Source organism: Athene noctua, chromosome 4 (assembly GCF_965140245.1).
Source record: "Athene noctua chromosome 4, bAthNoc1.hap1.1, whole genome shotgun sequence".
NCBI classification, from domain to species: domain Eukaryota; kingdom Metazoa; phylum Chordata; class Aves; order Strigiformes; family Strigidae; genus Athene; species Athene noctua.
In genome coordinates, this window is record NC_134040.1 from 20,698,120 (window position 1) to 20,721,858 (window position 23,739).

At 41.5% G+C, this 23,739-nt stretch overlaps 1 protein-coding gene across 1 annotated transcript; it reads left to right on the forward strand.

The window, feature by feature from the left end:
- The first annotated feature begins 2,437 nt into the window (after positions 1-2,437).
- SLC34A2 (solute carrier family 34 member 2) lies at positions 2,438-22,849 on the forward strand. The gene is made up of 14 exons (XM_074903793.1): positions 2,438-2,532; positions 2,623-2,678; positions 10,098-10,212; positions 10,318-10,455; positions 11,034-11,162; positions 12,097-12,240; positions 12,850-12,961; positions 14,035-14,230; positions 14,965-15,060; positions 17,483-17,603; positions 18,333-18,500; positions 19,892-20,008; positions 20,095-20,219; positions 21,853-22,849. The coding sequence occupies exons 3-14, from the start codon at positions 10,107-10,109 to the stop codon at positions 22,426-22,428; spliced, it is 2,028 nt and encodes a 675-aa protein (XP_074759894.1). The 5' UTR covers positions 2,438-2,532; positions 2,623-2,678; positions 10,098-10,106; the 3' UTR covers positions 22,429-22,849.
- Positions 22,850-23,739: the final 890 nt, after the last annotated feature.

Here is a 23,739-nt window from a genome sequence, read left to right on the forward strand (position 1 = left end):
GAACACTGAAAATTAAACCATAAGAGAGACAATTTCTCTCCTGATGTTATCTGTGAGTCTTGATCATGCATGCTATCTTTTGAGGCTGTGTCTACTAAAAGAGTAAACCTCATCACGTGAATATTGTTTGTGAATATGTATCTTGGGCTGCTCTGATACCTTTGCCGGATGGATTTCTTTTACTTCCCTTTAATTATTTTTTAATTTTAATTGTGACTTAGGTGCATTTGTTTTACTGTACTAGGGTCTGGGTCTTAAAGATGAACAGGGTTGACATTTGCAAAGCAAGTATCCCTTTTGTGTGGGAGATCTGTAAGGGAGCTTGTAGAACGGATCTCTGTTATATAGACATGTTTCTTGCCTGTCTTATAACTTATTGCAACATATAACAGTGACTGGACAGAGTTCAACTCTCACAGAACTTGCACATGCCAGGAATTTTTTCCCATTCTGTGTTTGAGACTTTTTCTGTGGTTGCACCTCCTGCTGAATCTAGACTATCACAGGCACTATTCCAAGTAGCTGCAGAGTAATACAGCACCTACATTTGTGATAGGAAATCAGGACCCTTGAAATTTGCTTGTTTTCTTTGTTTTATTAAATGTTCCCTATTCAAGAATATTTTTTGAAATTAGGTCACTTGCTTCAAAGTAAACACTAAAGGGGGAAGAAAGACCAGCAGCATCTTTTGAATCTGTGCTGGATGCATGAAAAGCACTCTGGACTGTTGCTGTGACTGCCCTGGTGTCCCAGGGAGAATTTCAGCCTCTTCTCTGATCCTGAAAGAGAGAAAGGCTTCTGGAACACCCACCTTTATCCCTTGTGGCTAGCTCCTTATGGAGGCTCCTCCAGACTGACTCTGCAGAAGGCTCACCCTGGGCTTCCAAAGACAGAGTGTAGATCACATGCCTTTGTTGTGAGTGACTGTTTTTTCTTTTCTGGGAATACGATGGGTCTGACATAGGATTGTTGCCTTCCTAAAACATTAACATGGTCAGCACATAGGATTGTGCTTAGCAAATGTCATGAGCAGCGTTGGAATAAAAATGCTGTGGAAGACGTCACCATGCGCTGGCTGAGCCCTACCTGGGTACCTGGAACGTGCCCATCTCTTACCTTCTCACTGTCAGAGCTGGGTTTCACAAACAGTGACTCAGAAGAGAATAAGCCACGGCTCAGAGAAACCCAAGGATTCCCAGTTAAAAGGGATGTAGGGCATCAGTGAAAAACTACTGGGTTTAGATACAGTGTTAAAGTACACTTCTGTTAAGAAAACTAAGCCTATGAACCGCCAAGGTTGACTTTGAGTCCATTTTCCATCACTTCTTATCACTTTGGACTGTTCTCTGCTTTTCATAGATGGAAAATGCTTTTCCTTTCCACAGCCATCTCAGTGCAAACTGCAGCTGGGAAGGACAAGGCAGGGCTGGTGCATTCATCCATGGGCTCCAACGTCAGCCGTGCCCAGGGTAATGGGGGGCAGTGGGTATACACCAGCAGGGCCACTGTGGCTGGGGGAGGTGCTTGGTGGCTCCGCTGCCGTGATGTGATGCTGCGTACAGGGCCGTGGAGCCTTTTACGATCACCACTTATTAAACGTTTCTGATGCCGACGCAGGTGAAGGGTAAGTTCTGACTCACAGCTCCAAAGGCTGGGTGTTTCTGCAGGACTGAAAAGTGGAAAAACCAAGAGTTTTATTTTTCTAAGTTACTAAGTCACTAAGGTGCTGGGAGATATGACTGCGTACACGCAGACAAAGCAGATCTGCTGATTAGGCTGCTGGTTTACAGCTTATTTTCTCAGTATAAGTTACTTGTTGAAACAGAAAAAATTCAAAGATAATAAAGCTACAGTGCCTAATACAGCTCCCCCCCACCCCGGTCCCCGTTAAGCTCATCAGTAGAACAGACAGCAGTGCTAGTGACTGCTCTGTCTAATCTGTAATACTGCACTGTATTTACTGAATAACGTATCTATTTATCATATAGTCTTCTTCCTCACTAGTGTTCTGAGTGCAATTATCAAAGGTGTCCTTACATCTTTAAATCTCATTTAGAAGGGAAGCCACAGCCAAAATGCTAATGAGCTTGCCTTAATTGTAAACACTGAGCACTGATAAGAATGAAACTCCATCCTCTGTTCTCAGAGAAGTTCTTACGTGTTTCCTACTTACACCGTTTTTTATCTGATTCTCCTTCACTTCTGTTCTTAGGCAGATTAATAGGCACCTGAACAGACAAATAGCAGTACTACATCTTCTTCACACCTTTTTGACAGACTTTTGAGATTACAAAATATTTTTGGAAAATTGTTATTGGAAAAAAGATTACTGAATGATCAGGTGGACAGCAATTTTTCAGGCTGGAACAAACCGTTCCCCAGCATTCACATGAACACATTAGTAATTTGTACTTAAATGCTGATGGGACATTTTTTAGAATGTGATAAGTGTGAAATAGCCTGTAGTTTTATCAGTCTTAGTTGCTGCCCACTCCTGCTAAAAAAAGGTTGATTGTGATCATTAAGTTGCAGGTAGGCAGTGCCTCTGGACTGTAAAATAGGAATGTTAGCACGCAGTGATGAAAGCAAACTTTGCTCAACACCTGTCTATATATATTGCAGGTTTCAGTGGCTGCCCAGCTGATCCGTTCGCTCTGTTGTCTGGGAATAAAGAAGTGGTAAGTAAGAATAACTAAAACCAAGTTTTCTTTTTTTTCTTTTATTCTTTTTTGAACTTCTTTAGCTTATAAATCCAAAGCTCAGCTTTTGTAGCTCAAGGAATGGCAACAGAGAGCTAAAGTGGGGAACTGGAGTGGCATGTGAAATGTCATCCACTTGTGAGCATTTTCACCTTGTGTTCTTTCATCTGCATTTATATTTTAAGGAAGTGATAAAAAATAATAGCTCTAAAATCAAACTGTGCTAATTTTTGTCTGCAAATAACTAGATTTATTTTTATGGAATACGATAAAGAAAAAAAGCATTTTATTAGCAGCTGTCAAAAAAACCCCAGAAATAATTGCCTATAGGATAAGAAAGTAGTGTTTTAAATATTATTTGGGTTGAAAAGAAGTGAGATTTTAAGTCACAGTAATCAGTGGTATTGGATACTGGAAAATGTCTAGGATATGATTAATGAAACATTGGAAGGAAATACTGTCAGTTCATGTGTTAGCATAGATAGTGTGTAAAGTCTGTGCTGCACTATGGCCGTGTCAGGCTATTCCTGATGGAAACATTTTCTTATGCTAATTTGGTTTGATACACGGAGGTAAAAGGAATACATTAGTCTAGTTTGCTCAACTAATGTGGCAGTAGGCAGAAATCAGCTGGATTCTCAGTAACTTTTATTAGCAGCTCTTCCATTAGATCAGTAAGTCTTTTAAATATGATTACTTTTTCCTCTTTTGATTCTTTACTATGTGTTTTGTGTTAGGGATGGGGTATATCTGCTGTATTTTCTTGTTGGTGAGATGATTATTTTTGTTGTTATTTTATTCTAAAAAAGTAATTGTTTTATTTAAATACCTAGTAGGCATTTCAAATAGTTCACTGATGTTTCCTGGCTCTGGCTCCTCGGTGGCAGTGTCTAGTGTTTTGCTTGGTTGTGAATGCAAAAATTAATGTTTGGGATTAATTTTCTGTCTGCCCTTGCTTAGAAATGAGTTCTCTTTATTAGTTTGTTTTATATGTGTTTTTAGTTCTGCTATGTGTTAGATTCAAGCTTGAGAGCAATGTCTCAGGGATCCATAGAAATAAACAGTGAGCACAATGCTATTTTTCTTTTTTTTAGCTTTCACATATCTATTTTTTCCTTTACTATTATGTTAGTTGAAAGTTTACATCTGGGCTAAGCCTGTTAACTTATTTGGAGAAAAAGCTCCAAGAAAGCAGCTGGTGCCAAAGCAAAGCAAGACTTGCTCCTAACAAGGCTGAATCATTGCTGGTGTTTATTTAAGTCGTTGCCTGTTCTGTTGCACCTGGGGCTTTGTGGCTGCCATGGAACAGGTTCTGGGGCAAAATTCTTAGCTGATGTAAAGCTACTGAATGAATTTTGTGCTGGCTGAGGATCTTTCCTTTCCTGTCTCTACTTAATGTGCTTCTATGTTGGAAATGATACATTTTGAGGGGAGAAAGACAGTATTTCTACAAACTGTGTATAAGAAGGATTGCTGTGTAGCTTGGTGTTTGTTCCTATGAAGCATGTGTGGTAAATATTCATATTTACTAAGTCATATGGTCAGATATCAGATTAGCTGATAAATCCTATTTTAACATAAAAACAGTAACACAGTGGTGAATGACAATAAAGTGATATGTTCTTATAGATAAGCTGAGAGAGAAGGAGAAAAGCCTGACTGAACCCAAAACTTGATTTGGAGGTCTTAAACAACCTGTAGGCACATGTATGATCATGTTGGTGGTTGTTGCAGTTATTACCAGTTGGTTTTGAAAATACTGCTATTTTCTCCAGTACTTCTATTTCATCTTGGTTTGACTAGGTCTGTTTCCCTTGAGGTGAGATTTCTTTAAGGCTTACTGCTTCGTAGTTCTTATTTCAGACACAACGTGGCCTTTCACTGAGCTGTCACGGGTGGAGAGGTACAAACAATACCATCCAGGCACATGGTAGTTCATATTCTCCATGTTAAGTCCAGCAAAATAAATACACTTAAAACTGTTTCTGATTTAAAACTGAAAAGCACTGAGAGTCTAGCCCTGCAACAGAGGCAGTGCTGTTACAGTCCAATGAGTCACTGAGGAACGAGATATAGGGCAACTGCATGACACCTAGTGTTGCTCAGATTATTCCCTAGAGACTTTAACTCTTTGGAATGCTGCAGTGAGAGAGTCAATATGGATATAAAAACCACGGGAGCCCACTCTGGCTTCGATTTTCTCTCACATTTTATTTCAGAATTTGAATCCCCTTGGTTTCTAGCTGTTTCCCTCTTAGGAGTGGGAGGTTTCAGTTTCTTTTAGAGTTAGAAAGGATGTCACATGTAGTTAGCATTTTCCAAAGGCGAGGAAAGACTATACTTACAAGGAAAGGAGCACACACGACGGTGTGAGAGGATTTGCCGTGAGGTTCACTGAAACGGACTGGATTACAGTGTGCGCAGGCATTAGTTTTCAGACCTTTGCAATATGCATAGCATATTTTGACCTGCCACTTTCAGGAGGAAATTAGCTCCCATTTCAGCACAGTTCCAAATGTGTAGGTATCCCAAGTGCCAATGCTTATCTGGACGTAGGCTCCATGACTATATCCTGGGTGCAGGCATCCTGACCGGTGTCCTGCCGGCTGAGGCGGGATCCGGGCGCCCAGCACTGAGGCACGTGGGCTGGCACAGGGATGGGCAGAGCTCATCACTCCAGGCACCTCATCCAGTAATTGTGGCTATCCTGCCTCTGGACCTGGACCGGTGCGTCCAGCTGAACATAGCTCCTTGTTGCGGTGTGCGTCGTCACTGGCCCATCCTCTGCCCGTTCTCTAACATGTTCTTCGCAGTGTACTTATGTCCTCAGTGTTCAAAAGTAAACCACTATTAGGGTTTCCATTGTCATTTATATCTTGCGTCAATGATGTTGGTCTTTTATATCACACCTGACGTCAGCCTTTCCAAAAGCGCGTATGAGCTGCCAGGGAATGATGCAGTTAGCTTTGTCACCCCACTGCTCTGCTCCTCCACAGCATCCAGATTTTCTTCGGAGTATTTTCTCAAGATGCTAATGTATCTTGAGAAAATGTATTGTAATGTAATACATTGAGAAAATGTAATGTATTGTAATGTAATTACATTGAGAAAATGTAATGTATTTGGGCCAAGGAATAATTCTTTGAAGGGAAAACTGTAGAATGTAGATTATCCTTGTAGCACAGCGATTAATTAACAGTAAGTAAGTAGCTGTGGCCAGGACTCTAGCAAACAGAGTATCAGGTGGCTGTAAACTATCTTCTCAGCTGTGCCTCTTAACAAGAGTCAGGATCTGGAGAAAGCTGGCAGCTTTGGTAGAGCTTCAAGGATCTAGATGGTTCTGCTTTCATCAGTCCTTGATACCAATCACACAGAATAGGCTGCTCTAGTAATACCTCTGCAAACCCAAATCCACAAGGCAAATACTGTAAATACCTCCAGTATTCAAGTCTACCTTCTCAAATCAGAAGTTGACTAGGGCTCATATGAATGATTTATATACATACCTATAAAAAAACTTCCTCCACAGAGGTAGTCAACTCTCATTCTATGGTATTTAATCACATAAAACAAAAACAATAATAATACATGACGTACCTGTGGGATCCTGAACACTTCAGGAACATGGAAGATGCTTATTATGAAAAAATGCCCTGATGAATTCTTGAACGGGGAGAGTTTTTTTAGGAGACGTAGAGGCTGTTTTTCTGCTGAAGTTTTCAAGCTTCAGTTTCTCCAGTGAATGCATTGGCTCAGTTTCCCTACAGTAATCATGCAGGCTGAATCCTTCATTTCCATGCTGAGCGTGACAGAAGAGCTGTAGAAGTACTGATGGCATTTCTAGGGCTGGTGGTGTCCAGCATATTCTGGGTCACTCCATGGTGGGAATATGTTGTCAATGCAACTTCATATCTGAATTTCCAATGCATTTTCATGATTGCCTTTCACTTAAGAAGCACTTGTGCTGAGCAGTTATTTTTTAGAGCTCTTTAAATGCTGAACACTTATAAATGAAACTTGTTTAACAAGACGGAGGTGTTTTGGCATGGGTGGGGTTTGGAGGTTGTTCTGGCATGAGTGAAAATATGAGAATTTGCTCCAAGCAAATGGAAACACTTGTTGAAACAAGCAAGAATGATTTTTTTTCCATCTGTTCTGAGATCTTTGTGTGTCATGGGACCTGCTCTGGATCTTATGTCACAGATAAAGCGTGTGTAAAAGCATAGTTTTTGCTAATAGGATTGTAGAATAATTTCTCCTGCTAATGTGGAAGGGGAGATACTCTTTTCTTTGTGTAGTGCCAGAAAACAATACACTCCTCTGTTACAGTAAGATACAAGTGATTTTGTCTGTGACATTTCCTTCCCAGCTAAAGGAGGAGGATATGTGGCTTATTGACATGGGCAGGGACAAAATATTTTCACCATCAGCTACATAAAGGATTATGATTAAATGATTAATTATAGTCCCTTAGAGTGGCTGTTAAATGCAGGTGAACCTTGTTTACGGGAGCATGATGCCAACTCTGACACTGACTTTTGGAGGCTGGGTGCAGGTGCCCTGTTTATGAGGAGCACTGCAGGGTGGAAGAAGACAGATCCAAAGGTGAGGCTGTTCTGGGTACAGTTCACTTCTCCCATCCTTTCCACTGAGTTTTCGATTGTGCTGGCTGAGATAATCAACAGCCTTACAAGCCTGGAAAGGTAGAAAAAATATTATCATATATTGCCTTGGCTTCTCATGGTCACCTTCCCTCTCTTCCATGTCTGGCTTCTGATATTGGTGAAGTAAATAAGTAGGACTCTTCTAGGTTTTGATTCAAGGAACATCTGCCTCCTTCTCTTGTGCCTGGGCTAGGTCTGACATATGTGCTTGTACCTGTGCCAGCAGAATTTGGTCATGTGATGTCTTATTTTTTAAGTTATTATTTATTAATGTTACAATGCATGTCAAATGTGCTCAAAAGGGGTCAGGAAGGAAGAGGTTCAGACAGAGAGCCCACGTGAGATGGGTGAGCCTGACTTTGCTGCCACTAACTCAGCTTCACTTGCAGCATCAGCTGTGAGTTACAAGCAAATATAGACCTGCAAATGACCACTGCAGTCTAATTACAGTCTTGTCCAGTCATTCAGCAAGCATCATTCTGGAGCTCAAAACTCTGGGGTCTTCCTCCTCCTTGTCCAGGGTCATGTTCCCCTCCATGCTTCCATGGGAATGAACCAGTAAAGGCAACCAAAAGATTGTGTTTAGCATATATAACCCAAACTAGGTAATGCTTTAGGGAAGAACTTTCTTTGTTAAGGTCTGTATGTTGAATTACCAGTTTGGTAAAAGCAGTCAGTTAAATTCAGAGGGTGGAAGAAAGTAAAACAGTTGTCTGACTTCTTGCTGAAAGGAGATAACATGAGTTAAAGAAAATAAATGTCTAAGGTTTGGAAAGCAAAGGAATCTTTGCTTTCATGACAGTTAAAATCAAACAAAAATACAGGCAGGAGATGGAAGTAATTTTTAAAAGCTGTGTAAATTGCACAAATAAATCAACTGTGTGATTTAAAAAATAACTGAGAAATCAATTTTGCAAATAAAGGAATAATTAATCAAGATTAGTAAAAATCATTGAATCATAGAATGGTTTGGCTTGGAAAGGACCTTAGAGATCATCCAGTTCCATGGGCAGGGACACCTTCCACTAGATCAACTTGCTCATAGCCCGGTCCAACCTGGTTGAACACTGCCAGGGAGGGGGCAGCCACAGCCTCTCTGGGCGACCTGTGCCAGTGTCTCACCATCCTCACAGTAAAGAATTTCTTCCTTATATCTCATCTAAATCTACCCTCTGTCAGTTTAAAACCGTTACCCCTTGACCCATCTTTGCAGTCCCTCCCCATCTTTCCTGTAGCCCCCTTTAAGTACCAGAAGGCCACTATAAGATCTCCCTGGAGCCTTCTCTTCTCTATTCTGAACAACCCCAACTCTCTCACCCTGTCCTCAGAAGGGAGGTGCTCCAGCCCCCTGATCATCTTCAGGGCCCTCCTCTGGACTCATTTGAGCAGGTCCATGTCCTTCTGATGTCGGGGGCCCCAGAGCTGAACAGAGTGCTGCAGGTGGGGTCTCATGAGAGCAGGGGGAGGAATCACCTTCCTCAGTCTGCTGGTCACACTTCTCTTGATTCCGCCCGTGAATGAAAGCCACATGGGTGGCTTTCTGGGCTGCAGGCACACACTGCTGGCTCACAGACTTTTTTCCATCCACTAATATCCCCAAGTCCTTCTCTGCAGGGCTGCTCTCAATCCACTCATTGCCCAGCCTGTATTTGTGCTTGGGATTGCCCTGACCCATGTGCAGGACCTTGCACTTGGCCTTGTTGAACTTCATGAGGTTTGCCCGGTCCCAACTCTCCAGCCTGTCCAGGTCCCTCTGGATGGCACATCCCTTCCCTCCAGTGTGTCGACCACACCACACAGCTTGGTGTCATTGGCAAACTGCTGAGGGTGCACTCAGTCCCACTGTCCATGTTGTCAGCAAAAATGTTGAACAGCGTTGGTCCCAGTACTGACCCCTGAGGAATGATGCTCATCACTGCTCTCCACTTGGACATGGAGCTGTTGGCTGCAACTCTTTGAGTGTGACCATCCAGCCAATTCCTTATCCACCGAGTGGTCCATCTGACAAATCCATGTATCTCCAATTTAGAGACAAGGATGTCATGTGGGACAGTGTCAAATGCTTTGCATAAGTCCAGGTATATGACATCAGTTGCTCTTCCCTTGTTCACCAGCACTGTAACCCCATCATAGAAGGCCACCAAATTTGTTGAGCACACTTTGCCCTTAGTGAAGGCATGTTGGCTGTTACAAATCATCTCCTTGTTTGCCATGTGCCCTAGCATAGTTTCTAGGAGGATCTGTTCCATGGTCTTTCCAGGGCAGAGGTGAGACTGACTGACCTGTAGTCCCTGGGTCTTCCGTTTTTCCCTTTTTAAAAATTGGGATTGTGTTTCCTCTTTTCCTGACAGTGGGAACTTCACCAGACTGCCACAACTTCTCAAGTATGATGGATAGTGGCTTAGCTACTTCATCTGCCAGTTCCCTGAGGACCCATGGATGCATCTCATCAGGTCCCATGGACTTGTACACCTTCAGGTTCCTTAGATGGTCTCAAATATGATCTTTTCCTACAGTGGGTGGTTCTTCATTCTCCCAGTCCCTGCCTTTGCCTTCTGCATCTTGGGTGAAGTGGCTGGAGCACTTGCCAGTGAAGACTGAGGCAAAAAGCTGTGTTTAAGGACAAATTGCTTCCATCTCTTTTGCATGTAGACGTAATCATATTTCTCATGTATCCTGTTGTAAATTGAAGATTTTGACCGCACATGGATTTTAATCAGCACTACTTTTTTAGTCACAGATCATGGCTCCCTGGCCTGAGGTGGAAAAGCCTGAAACCAATAACTATATCGGGGACTCTTCCAAACAAAACCAGAACATGGCTGGGAAAGAAGGGGAAAATCACAAAGGTAATATGTGCTCACCTGTGAGTTACAGAGATATAGTCGTTTTGGGTCTCCTTGGGGAAGATGGAAAGTAATTAAACCGTTTTTTTAAATGCTCTATTTCATCAGGCAATGTGACTTCACTTGGAAATAAAGGGGAAATTCAACCTGCATTTTCCACAATAGCCTTGATAGATGAGACAAGGCAGGAAGAAGAAGACCCATGGGCTCTGCCGGAACTACAGGACACTGGGGTCAAGTGGTCAGGTAGCCATTTTTCAGTAAATAAGTTATCTGCATGTATTTTTTTCATCACTTCTGCTCTCTTTGCCTTGGTTATTTTTCTGAAATTGTATTTTCTGCAGAACTGAATTTAAGATTTGAGGAGTTTTCAGATATAGACTTTACACTCTGTCTCACCTTCCCCAGAAGTGAATGGGGATATTACATTTAGTAAGTTAAGCAGAATCTGGAGATCATGCTTACACTCCTTAAAACACAAGGACATATATGGAAAACAATCCAAAATAAATATTATTATATCCAGGCTCCTAATGGCCTTTCTTTTCTTGGTAGGATAACTGTGTAAAACCAAGGGTCCATCTCAGACTGCGTAAGGCTTTTGTCATATACCAAATGTTTTCACACGGTAGAACCAGGTAAATGAACTACCTGCTTCTGCAGTTAAAATTGGATTAAAAAGAACATTCTTTCAGGTTTAATCACACACTGAGGTCCCAACACTGTCTTTGACTCTATAGTCTCTGCTTGTGTGCTAGACTGTTCTAGAGAGAACACTAGATACATCAATCAGGTCTTTTATGCATAATGTATTTATTTTGCAGAACTGGATAGAAAAGGAAAAATCATTCGTGTGCTCTATGGGATAGGGAAGTTTATTATGCTGCTTGGATTACTCTACATGTTTGTGTGCTCTCTGGATGTACTGAGCTCTGCTTTTCAACTGGTAGGAGGTATGAAAATGTCTAAAATATCAAGAATAAACTATGAATGGGCCAGTAAATTTCATCTGAGTGACTAAATTACAAGTATAACTCTTCAAGAACATTCTCCATAGATTTATGTGTTGAGATATAGATTCAGAAGTCGCTCTGATTGAAGACTAACCTTCATTTGTTGGAAAGGGTCTTTGTTTCTCAAATTCCAAATAGCTTGGTCGTTGTTGATGTGGGGATTATTTGCCCTGATTTCTTATTAGGTTCCTATTACTTTAGTGAAAGTTTACATGAATACATCTGTGTATAAATCTGTCCAATGTGAAAGACAGTTCAACAAGGTGAAATATGAAAATTGGGCTCTTGATCAAAGTATCCATTCTGAAATATCCCCCAAGTCCTTCAAGGACGAAAACTATTGACGTGTATTTTTCACATTTACCTATCTCCAAGGGTTGAATTCTGCTGATGGATTCCGAAGCAGTTATCAGAGAAATATGTGAGCTTCTGTGGAGGTATTTTTGATTTTTGGCAACACAGAAAGCTACAAGAATAAAATTACTCATGATTATTAAAATAGTTGTCCTTGATGCAGTAACAAAAAATATCAAGACAGCAGTACGATTTAAATCTATGCATGTGTGGGGGTTTTTTTGTCCTTACAGTCATTCCTCTGATGGCTGTGGTTTTATACGGTTCTCTGCAGAGTTCAGTAGAGCTTTTTCAGTCACTGAAATGAGAGAATATAAAGTATTTTCTGATAACTGAGAAGCTGAGAGTTCAGGACCTGAGTTAGGATCCCTGGGCTACATCATCCTGTACATTTTTTGGCTGCCAGGCACGGCTATTTATGTATGAATTAAATGGTTGAATGATCTTTAATTAAACGCTCTGATAATTCCTATGGACTTTACCTTGCACTTCCCTCACTCCGAGAATATGTTTTTTGTAGGTAAAGCAGCAGGGGACATTTTTAAAGATGATTCAGTGCTGTCTAATCCTGTTGCGGGATTGGTGATTGGAGTTCTGGTGACTGTTATGGTACAGAGCTCCAGCACTTCTTCATCCATTGTGGTCAGCATGGTGTCCTCCACATGTAAGTCTGCTTACAGTATCTTCCTAGAGATCACTTCTAAATCTTGGTCTGGGGTGCAAACATTGCTGCCTGTGTTCAAGTTGTAGAAGATTTGGGTGTAAAGTATAGACTGAAGGAAAAGATTTTCACAGCTGTTGTCCTGATATAAAATAAAATCTTAAATAATAATAATAGTAGTAGTAGTAAGTCCACAACTGCAATGAAAATGATTGGAAGCCTTGGCATTGAATGCATTAATTTTGGAAGTATCTGCATACTTTTCTCATGTTATCCAGTTACTGAGCTTCATTTGTTTCTGTAGCATCATTTCAAAATTCTGCAGTGAGTAGGAAAATGCCTGGGAAAGAAGAGACTTTATCTTACTTTGGCCCCCTTAACATGTGGTAAAAAGGGATAACCTTGGACTGCAGTTTCAGTGGGGATCACGGGAGTACCACATTCCCAGGGGGCTTGACTGAAGCAAACACATCTGGATTGGAATGCCTAATCCTGGTGACATCAAGGGAAGTCAGGGTTCCAGTGACATTAATAGATGTTAATTTTCATTGGAGCAAAGAGCTTGCTGATGATCTGATTTCTTCATTCAGTACTTCCTTTTCTGCTTTCTAGTGCTGACTGTTCAATCAGCTATTCCTATCATAATGGGAGCAAACATTGGCACCTCAGTTACAAACACGATTGTGGCGCTCATGCAAGCTGGGGACAGGAATGAATTTAGAAGGTATTGTACTTAAACACTAGAAAGTTGGGTTTTTTCATTCTTTGGGGGTTATCTTCTATATTCCCTGTCACTACTACAGCCATTTACCAAAATGTGAATGTCTAGTTAGCAAAGTCACAAGCATGGCCATGGTCAAGGTATAATGCTGACTAGGTATATGGCTTCATATACTTGAAGAAAAGCATATTGGATTTTGTGGTTTTGTAAGAATCCACCATTTTTAACTAGCTCTTGCACAAATAAAAATTTTCAACTGCTCCCACTGTACCACCCACCTTTGATTATCTCTTATTTATGAGGGCTGTAGTTATTATTACAGTATTTGGGTCTACTCTCCTTAGAAGAGACTTCAATGTTGAAAGTTTTTTAAGTCTACAGTAAGCAAGAGCTGTTAACTGTAGAGAAATCAAGTGTTCCGGCTGTCAAATATATACAGTGACAACTTTTGGACCGCCACTTGACATTATCACTGAGACCTCATGGCTTACTGGAGATGGGCAGTAAACTTGGGAGGCTTATGAGACTCTGGGACCTTGTCATTTATGGCATACCAGATATATGAAATACAGTTATCCAAAGCCTCTGAGGGAAGAGCTGTGGCTCCTCAGGCTGTGGAGAAGTTGGAAGGGGGTTTGCCAACGGTTTGCAAGAAGGTAGGAGAGGGCTGCAAAGAGCTGTGTCTTCCTCCATGAGTCATGGAGAACAGGTCGCAGAGGCAATGCCCGACTGAGGATTTAAAATGTACCAGAAATGGGTGAAAAACAAAACAAATGTAGGCTGTACAGCCACTTCTTTCTTCAGACAAGTACTCGTGGCAGCCTAGTGTAAAGGATCACTTTTGCCTTTTCTAGTTTGTCTTGTTTCACTCACCTGGCTGCCTCTTTCACTCCATCAATGGCATGGAGACAACTTAGCACTCTGTAGCAAAGTAGCCATCTCCTATGACCCCAGAAATTAAATGACTCTCATCCTGAAATGGGTTTCAGCACCCCTTCTATGATTTCATATTTAATTCATGTTGTGCACATGTCATTTAATTAAAAGCAGCTCTGGTTTTTAATTTCTTCTCACAGGGCCTTTGCTGGGGCAACAATCCATGATTTCTTTAACTGGCTCGCTGTGTTTGCACTGTTGCCCATTGAAGTTATTTCTGGCTATCTTTACCATCTCACCAATGTTATAGTTGAGTCCTTTCATCTTGAAAGTGGTGAGGATGCCCCTGAGCTACTAAAAGTTATCACAGACCCCTTCACCAAGCTCATCATTGAGGTAAGCTCTTTCTCTCTTCAAGGAAGCTGCTTACTTGGTTCAGTCACAGCTAATCAACATGCTCTGAACATGTGGAGGGAGGCTTCCGCTCACCACTTCTGTGTCCTCAGGGTAAAGCTCATTAGCAGATAGATTATCTTTTTTACTCACATTTCATAAAGCTCCAGCTCTGTATTTCATGTCTCTATTTCCCTCACGTTTCACCTTAAAAATTATAGACCTAGCTAGGAGAAGGCAGGTAAGGACAAATACAGCCACATAGGATGGATGGGATGTTGCTTAGACATAGGCAGATAGTACTAGCTGAGACAGCCTAGTACATCCAGAAGATCTGCACAGGACCAGAAGAGAGGACACTGAAGTTATGGGTAACTCACACACATTTAGAGGGACAGCTGGAGGCCAGGGGGGATGCGAGCTGCTCCTAAAATGACAGTAAATGCATTTAGGCAGTTGTGTCTGTGTAGCTGTTTAAACAGAAGGGGCGAGATGAGGTGGTGAGTGATTTGGAGAGAATGAGACACAGTGTTTGTGAGCATAGAGTTGTACCTTTTTCTGGGAGTAAACCTCCTCCTACCCGTTGGGCAGCAGCTCCAACATTAGAGATGGTCATGCAGGCTTTAAGTGGCTGAACTTCCAAAGGGAGTTATTTCAGTAGAGCTGAACAGAACTGTGTGGTGCAAGTTGGAATAATGTGCTTTTTTTCTTCTTCTTTTTTTTTTTTTTTTTTAAAGCTTGATAAATCAGTCATAAATGCAATTGCTACAAATGATGAATCAGCAAAAAACAAAAGCCTGGTAAAGATTTGGTGTGTAACTGAAACCAATGTGGTGAGTATCACGCTAAATTGTCAGGTTCCTAGGAAATATATTACTGATCTGTAGCTGACACTCCTTGTCATTGGATTGCAAAATCAGATTTTTAAATGAGTATTTTTTTCAGCAGAAGAAGAATGAAAACAATTTAATGTAATTTTTGCTCCACTTAAACCAAGGATGTCATACTAGTTGATCTGGTTGCTTTTGGTACCATGGAGGCCCTTGCTTACCAGAGGTGGTGGTTTGCAGCCAAGACTTTTACGCCTTTTACATCCAAATGCCTTTAAATTTAATGATACTTCTACTTACTCCCTGAAAGTGGAAAAAATCTGCAATATAGGCCAAAGAAAGTATCTTTTTGCCCACCATTTATCTATCGATCTAACCAGCTTTTACATGTGTTAGGGTCATCTGATGGCAGCTGGTTATTTGTAGCTTTCTTGGAAAACTGCCCCCAGAGGAAGCCTCTGTGGGGCTATGTCCTGTTCTTCACTCAAGCAACACTGCAGCTTGAAGGAATCTGTTGCCAAGATCGACACCAATGAGTATTTTGGTAAACTGTAGGGCTGAGTGTTTGGTTTACATTGTTCAGCTAACTAACAATTAGAGCATTAAATATCCCTTGGATCTCTAATTATTCTACTTGTTGTTATGTATAGGAAAGTAATTCCTGAAGTCCTGAGGCAGAAGATACTTAAGGACAGCAGAGGTTAAAATTAAGTGCTTGGGTTTTTAGTGGAGCCCAGCTCCTATTGAATGACGGTCTGGATGGCCAGTGAAATGCTAGCTAGGGAGATAGTGCCAGGAGCAGAGCTGTGCTAATGTGAAACTCTGCTCAGGTTACACTACTGAGGAGCTGGGTGTTTCATCTCACGGGATGCATGATGCTCGGGCAGCTGTACTGCTTTCAGGCCCCCAGCCCACACTTGGCAACCCCTTTGTCACACTGTCTGGGCAGGCACAACTTAACTCTCAGTGAGGTCTGAGCCCCTAAGTCCTACAGTCACCCTATTCTTAGAAGACTAACAACTACACAGAAAGTGTTACATTTCCATATATGCAGTTTTTTCTGTGTTTGTCTGTATTTTGGTTGTGTAACTACTGCCCAAGCATACAGTTAAATTACAGAACCCACATGAAATCCCTACAATCTTGACTTGAACTTGGTGGGGGAAGAGAAAGATCATTTAAATGATTGACATTCCTAGTGGGTTAAACTAATTTCTTTCAAAAATGATTAGACAGACTTACTTATGAGATTTATGGCAGGGGTAAATACATACAGACCCTGTGTGTTTAAAGCAAAATATAGGGATAAACATTTTGATCACATGCAGCTACTTTGAAACTCAGATGTCAGAAAAAAATTCAGAAAGGTGAGAAACAGCATTGTGTTGTGTTTGTGAAGGCTGACATACTGGGGAGGCTGGAGACCAGGTGCTCCCTGAAGATGTGGAGGCAGTGGATTCCCCCCATCTTTGCCCATCTGCATCAGCTGAAGAGGGAATGAGAATGCGGGTGCCTGTAGCTGTGCCCAGCAAGAAAATATGATTTCTCTTTCCCTGTTTCTGCAAAAGAGAATCACTTAAACACATCTTAAAGCTAACCCCTGTTCAGCAGTGTGATTCAGAGTCCATTTGGCTGTTAGCTGCTGTTGTGGTGAAGTACAGTTCAGTCAGCAAACTCTTCCTCAATCTGCGTGAGGACTAATGGACCTAGTGTCAGAATGCAGTATGTCTGGGCGAGGAGCTCTTACAAGGAAGGTTTTATTGCGGTATAAATAGAAATTCACGTTCAGCTCAGTAATACTCATACTTATCATAGTGCTAGTAATTATCTCTTAGTATATATGAGCTTTAAAAAGGAAAGTAGCAGCACTTCTAATTCTACAGACAGGAAAACAGGCACAGAACAGCAGCATAACCAGCCTGTGCTCATCCACAACAGAGGCTGTACTAGTAGTCACAGCACTGAATCACAGTCCTGTGCAGTACTCACCAGACCATCAACAGCACTTAAGATGACAATAAAGAGATCTTTCTTTGACCCAAAGAAGCTGTGGCACTGTCTGGAAAAGGAATGTCACTGTTTCCCAGCTGCAACCAGACATGAATCTCATTCCACAAACCCTGACATCAGTAGTTAAGTTTCTTAACTAGTAATGGCTTGGTGCTATGGTTATTACAAAATATCCTTGGGGGATATTTTAATATTTAAATGTTGTATCGATTAACTTGGATAACAGCACAGCCATTTGTTTTAAGAATACAAGAATTTTGCCTTGTCATTAACGTGGTGCCACCTTACACTCCAGCTCACAAATCTGCCTTTAGCTGATGAATGTTTAGTTGTAGTAAATACCTAGAACTTTGCATGAGCTCTTAATGAAGGGTTGTAGGTGACTGAATTATCTGATTTGTCTGACAATCTTTAGACACTGCAGAATGTCACAATTCCACCTTCAGAAAACTGTACATCTTCTGACCTTTGCTGGACTGAAGGAAACGTGACATGGACCCTCAAGAATATAACTGAAACAGAATATATCAGTAAATGTAAGCAGTAGAACTATTTCTCTTTTGGTAGTATCTTTACAAATGTATATAGCTTTCTCATGGTTTTAACAGACCACTGCAGAGGTATATTGAGAGGCACCCAACTGCATATGGACACAAGGTATTACTGACTGCAGGTGCAGTCAGAGCAGCCCATGCTCTGTTGTAGCTACACAGCTGCAGTTACCAGCATCATCATGGTATCTGGCTGCAGATGGATCTCTTTCCATGCTCCCTGATATCAGCAACTGAGGTCTTCAGTATCATGTCACCCTTGCTGTTCAGGTGACTTGGAGCTATAGTTACTTTGCTGTAATGGCTGCTCTGATATCTCCATCCCTATGCATGCCCTTCAGGAATTTCAGCAGCCCTTCTCAGGCACACAGACACCTCTGGGAAGAGCCAACCCACCATCCAGCTTGGAGCACACCAAGATTTCCTCACACTGTTCTATTCCTCTCCCTTGAATATGGCCACCCAGCTCCTGCCTGCCCTGCAGGCCTGCCCACTGTGTATTTTATAAGCATGACCACACAAAAGCCCCCCTTGCCCCCCTCAGACATGCTCTTGTGGAGCAAGGGAGGTGGCATTTTCACTCTTCGTATCACCCCCTCAAGCTGTGTGTGCTTTGGTCCCATTTTCTTAGGGGCATGTATGAAAACCAAAGCTGGGCTTGGAATCAGAAGCAAAAATGTGTCTAGGCCAATTAATTTTCTTTTTATTTTTCAGGCCGGCATCTCTTTGCAGATGCAGACCTGCCTGATCTTGGCATAGGTCTCATCCTCCTGGCTTTGTCCCTGCTTGTTCTGTGCTCCTGTTTGGTGATGATCGTTAAGCTATTAAACTCTGTGCTTAAAGGACAAGTGGCCAGCGTTATCAAGAAAACAATCAACACTGGTAATTATCTGCTTTTTCTGAAGATTGTTTTCAGGATTGACAAGGACACTGAGCACATTTATTGATATCTCCTGTTCTGGCAGATACTCTAGAATAGTTGAAAGAAAACAGTATTAAACAAAAATCATACCCTCCCCCCCCCCAGCATTTTTTCTCCCAAGCATGTTATTTTCTTCCTTTTAAAAATCTATTAGTGAACAGCTTGCTTGGGAACTGCAGCAGATTAACAGCAACAGAGACCAAAGTCCAGGCTCTGTTTCTTGATGTATAATCATTAGCTGCTCGAAACGTAATGTTCCCATCCTCAAAAGATAGCGCTGAAGTGCTGAGATTGTGATTGCTTGCTCTGGTAAAGAGCCTGCATGTTTCTTCTAAAATAAGTTGAAAAAAAGTTTGTAGTGATTAATGATCTAATTCCCTTTGCTTGCCCTTTTCCACTGCTTAATTCTCTCTTCAGTGGGATAAGGCAGACCTGAATAGTGGTACTTTTTTGTCTTTCCCTGTGTTCTCTAGGTGTTTTTTCAGCTCGGACCCACTGAATGCAAATGTTGTTTTTTTTCATGTGGCTGCTTTTTCTTCATCCTCCCTTGCGTGGAGATGTTAGAACATGTAGCAGAGAAAAGCAGTCCTGGCAAGTCTCTGATTGTGGTTGAAGAGAGGGTTCACAGAAATGGGGAAGGCAACAAAGTGGTCCCCATGCTGTCTTCTCTTCTCACAAGCAAGCAACACTGCCAGAATTAAACACAAGGAGTAGAAAGTAATCAGCTGCCAGTTACTGTTCATTTGTGATCTACTCTGTGTACCTCTTCGTCTTCCTGATTAATTACGCCCTCACTTATTGGCTCACTTATAAATCTGCAGACTACAGGGGACCCTTGTGCCTAGTTTCTCGAATCAGTGAGATTAGTTTTTCTTTGCAAGTGCTAACAAGTGAATTTTTAGAAGGTCATCCACTTGCAAATAGAACAACCAACCTGATTTTCTCACAATGGTCTTCAGAACTTTCTGAACATCCAGTGCATGCAGCAGGCGCCTGGTTGTCGAAACCAAGACACTCAAGACACCCAGAAGTTTTTGTGTTGCCTCTGTAGAAACATTTCTGGTACCTAATTGTATTACAACATAAATGGTACTCTGGGTCAGGACAAATGTCTGCCTAGTCTAGTATCCATCTCTAAGTGTATCCAATGGTGGAAGGCTGGAGAGGGAGTACAGTGAACAGGGTACATTAGAGTAGTAGAACTAACACTGACCCAAAACTGTCATTTAAGAGACAATATGCAAACAATGTATCTACATTTGAAATGCTTAATAGTCTTTTCACTGCTGTGTTACTGTTCCACAGAGCATTCTGTTATACTAACGACAGTGTTCTCCCTCTACTTTTTTAGATTTCCCATTTCCTTTCACTTGGCTAGCTGGATACCTGGCTATGCTCGCAGGGGCTGGTATGACCTTTGTTGTCCAAAGTAGTTCTGTTTTCACATCTGCTATTACACCCCTTGTTGGTAAGTTGTCAATGCTGTATTCTTATCTCCATATTTTATCTTCTCCATAATTTTGAAACCACTCAATCCTGTTTCTTCTCTTCTAGGCATTGGCGTTATAAGCATTGAGCGCTCTTATCCCCTTACCTTAGGAGCTAACATTGGCACAACCACAACAGCTATACTTGCAGCTTTAGCAAGTCCAGGGAGTACGTTAAAATATTCATTACAGGTCAGTATAAACCAATGATTCCTTGTCTTCATTTAGAAGCTGCAATTTTTCTGAAGAAAAACCTGACAAAATAGGCTCTGATGCAAATATGCCATGGATGTCATGCCTGATTTTGTGTGTGCTATTAATGACAGCTTATTAATTTCAACTGCTACAGCAAGAAGATTGTACTAAACATTCCCAGAATGTTAATATATAGTAGAATCTTTCTTTAGTAAATCGGACTTGATCTGACTGAATTAATTCAGAACTGAGACAGGGTGGGCTGCTTGACCCCTGACCATGGGGTCTCTGCAGCTTGGAATTCAGTGCCTGCATCTTTGACAACCCTCTTAGGCAGTCCCCTATGAGAGCTACTAATTTCTGTAAGTTCCCTCCTCAGGACCCTAACTCTGTCCATGCAGTGTACAGGGACTCCTGTAACCTAGGTGAAGGCTGTACAGTCCTTAAGGTGGCAAGCTGTCTGCCTACCTGAAGTTGCAATGAGCATCATGAGATCTATTTTCTCATTGTAAATCTAATCTGAGTAGGTTTTATTGAATTCCTTGTTGCTTCAGACTATTTGAAAAGTAGGTAGCCAGGCTTTGGGCTTCCATTTACTACCCAGTAAAGAACATTCCAGGTAGCAGATAACATTTGAATGAACCCTCTACATCAAAGAGTGAAAAGATAATGAAGTTTCCTTTGTGAATAGGATGAATTTTTTTTACTAGCCACAATAAATCAGGAAAATTACAGAAGTCATTTTATTGTCCTCAGGCATGATAGAACAGATGTAATCATGAGAAGATACTATCTTGACCAAGCTCAGATTTCATGATAACTTGCTGTTTTTATAACGTACTTTAAAAATAAACCCCTGTACTTTTATATTTACTTTAGTCTGATAACAGTTATAGAATGAAAATAAGATAAGGTGAGCAGGTCATGTACTGTTTTGTTCAGTATATGCTTATTCTGTCCAAGCGACTTCCGAAAGCTTTAGCGAGTAGGTGTTTCTTCACACATTTTTTAAAAAGCGATTTTGAAGTATGTGAATTAAATGATTATAAAAGTCTCAAAGTCACATTCCAGGAATCTCCTCAGTGCCCTATAAACTTTTAGCTAATTTTTGTAAAATTCAGGTTTGTACCACTAACAATTTCTCAATAGCCTGTATGCTATATCTAATTGACACTTCCCATCTTTCAATTGAAAACTTATGAATGCAGAACCCAATAATGAGCAGTTCTCATGTAGTTCTCATGCCTTACTAGCAACATATTTATTTCATGATAGCTGCTTGGTTTGTCAGCTTTAGTTCTAATGGACTCCACTTCTTGCAGTTGAAAGCTGCATTTTAAGACCTCTCCATCTGTGGGGAGATACGCCATCCCCTCTATGCTTGCCTTGTGTCCAAATTCTGTCCCCTGTTTGTAGACAGTGATCTTTACAATGTGTAAGGTATTACCAAGTCCTTGTTTTGTGCTAGGAAAGGCTCTGCAGGGAAATGGCACAAAACCCAAAAAAACCCAGTGAGGAGCAAGGGAAGGGAAACCATGGAGTCTTAGTGCCAGTGGAAGTTATTACCATGTGGGTGGGAGCATTTAAAGGCATTTTGGCTAATGAACTTCTCTAATGTTTTCGCTTTCAGATTGCCTTGTGCCACTTTTTCTTCAATATCTCTGGGATTATTCTGTTTTACCCACTACCTTATACCCGGCTGCCAATCCGCATGTCCAAGACCCTGGGAAACATAACAGCCCAGTACAGATGGTTTGCTATATTTTATCTCCTTCTCTGCTTCTTTCTTTTGCCTTTGTTTGTATTTGGTCTGTCACTGGCAGGCTGGCCAGTCCTTCTGGGTGTTTGCCTTCCTCTGTTTGCTCTTTTTATTGCTGTGGTTGTAATTAATATTATGCAGAAGAGGCGACCACATTCACTGCCTGAGAAGCTCCAAAATTGGGATTTCCTACCTGTCTGGATGCACTCCCTAGAGCCCTGGGACAATATAATTATGTCTTCACTTGCCTTTTGTGGGAAACACTGCTGCGGCTTCTGCAAGTGCTGCAAAGTCAATGCAGAACAGGAGGGTGCCAAAGACAAGCAACTAAAAACTATGGAGGTTTATGAAAATACAATTGCAATGGCTGATGAAGAAAGAGGTGGAAGAAGGGCACCAGCTGCAGCTTGTGTTGAAAAAACAGGCACAAACAACACGGCCTTATAGTAGCGAATAAACCCATATTAGCAGAGATACAGCATAGAACAGTCAGGCTCTTGAAAACCACCTTGGACAATGCACTGAGGACAGAGTGAACGTTTTGTTAGATTCCTGCAGCCAGTGATATATCAGTCATCAAGGAATGGAGTCAAACAAGCTTGACAGAGTCCCTAGAAAATCTATGATCAGTTGAAAAGCTAATGACAGATTTGCTTACAGAGGATCTACTATGAGGTACCTTCATCCAATGCTATCAGTAGCAAACAAAAGAAATCCTGATATAGTCCCATGAAGAGAGGTATGAAAGGAGTGGTGATCAATTCAAACTTAATTAAAAAACAAACAAACAATGCACTTGTAGAACAGCCTTTCTGACCTACTGACTTACTCATCAGAAGTTACTTTATAATACTTAAAAAGCTCTGGAAAAAAAACCCCACAAAACCCCAAAAAAACAAAGAGAAAGAGAATCCTAATGTTTTCATTGGCCTATTTGCAGTGGACAAAATGGAAAACAGTAGTTTTCCTGGTATGGACAAAATCTATTCTATGTGTGTGAAGAAAAACAAAATGCTGGGATGTCCTTCAGAAGCTCTGGGAGTCCTACTTTGGCATAGGCCCATTTTGAGCCCTCTCTGTGTCCTTTAACACTGGGGATGGGAGTTATAATTTTTCATCTCAAGCTAAAGGCCATAAAAGTAATTGCTGATCACTCTGCCTGCTGAAGGTTAAGCACTGAGTTTGGAGACACTGGGTGGCTACCAAAGGGCTTGATGGACTCAGGATGTGGTTGTGTGGCCATTCCTCTCTCTAGATGGTCCTCTCCAATCCTGTTCACCATGTAACCCTGCAATCAGAGGAACGGTGCAGGAGGGAGAAGTGGCCAGTGTAGGGGAGGAGATGGCTGACACCAGGAGATCTGCATGCAGCTGTGGCTCCGTTTGGCTGAGCCACAAAAGGACTTTTCAGGTAGTGGTGGAGACTGGCTTTAGAGCTACAAAAGAGAGAACCTGGAGAGCAGATAATGGCTAGCACGGGACATAGAGTAACATTTACTAGAGAGAAAGGAGTGTTCACTCTGCACCATCACTTTGTGCTCTGAACTACTCTCCTTGCAAATAATGTGAATTTTACTGGCAATTGTATGTAGCAATCCAAATCCCAAGTAAAATCCATAAGTAGTGTAGTCACTATCATGTGTAGTCAATCCATAGGTACTGTAGCACTTGGTGGGGGCTGCTTGTGCTCAAATCTTACCATTATGGGTGTTTTAGTAAATGCTTCTGAGGCTGCTCTGAATCATGGGCTGACAAAAGG

Bases quoted from the DNA above. Each gene is read 5' to 3' on its own strand.
- SLC34A2 (XM_074903793.1), top strand. From the start codon at position 10,107: ATGGCTCCCTGGCCTGAGGTGGAAAAGCCTGAAACCAATAACTATATC. The intron at 12,962-14,034 runs GTATTGTACTTA...TTCTTCTCACAG, and splicing joins GACAGGAATGAATTTAGAAG to GGCCTTTGCTGGGGCAACAA. The intron at 18,501-19,891 runs GTAATTATCTGC...CTACTTTTTTAG, and splicing joins CAAGAAAACAATCAACACTG to ATTTCCCATTTCCTTTCACT.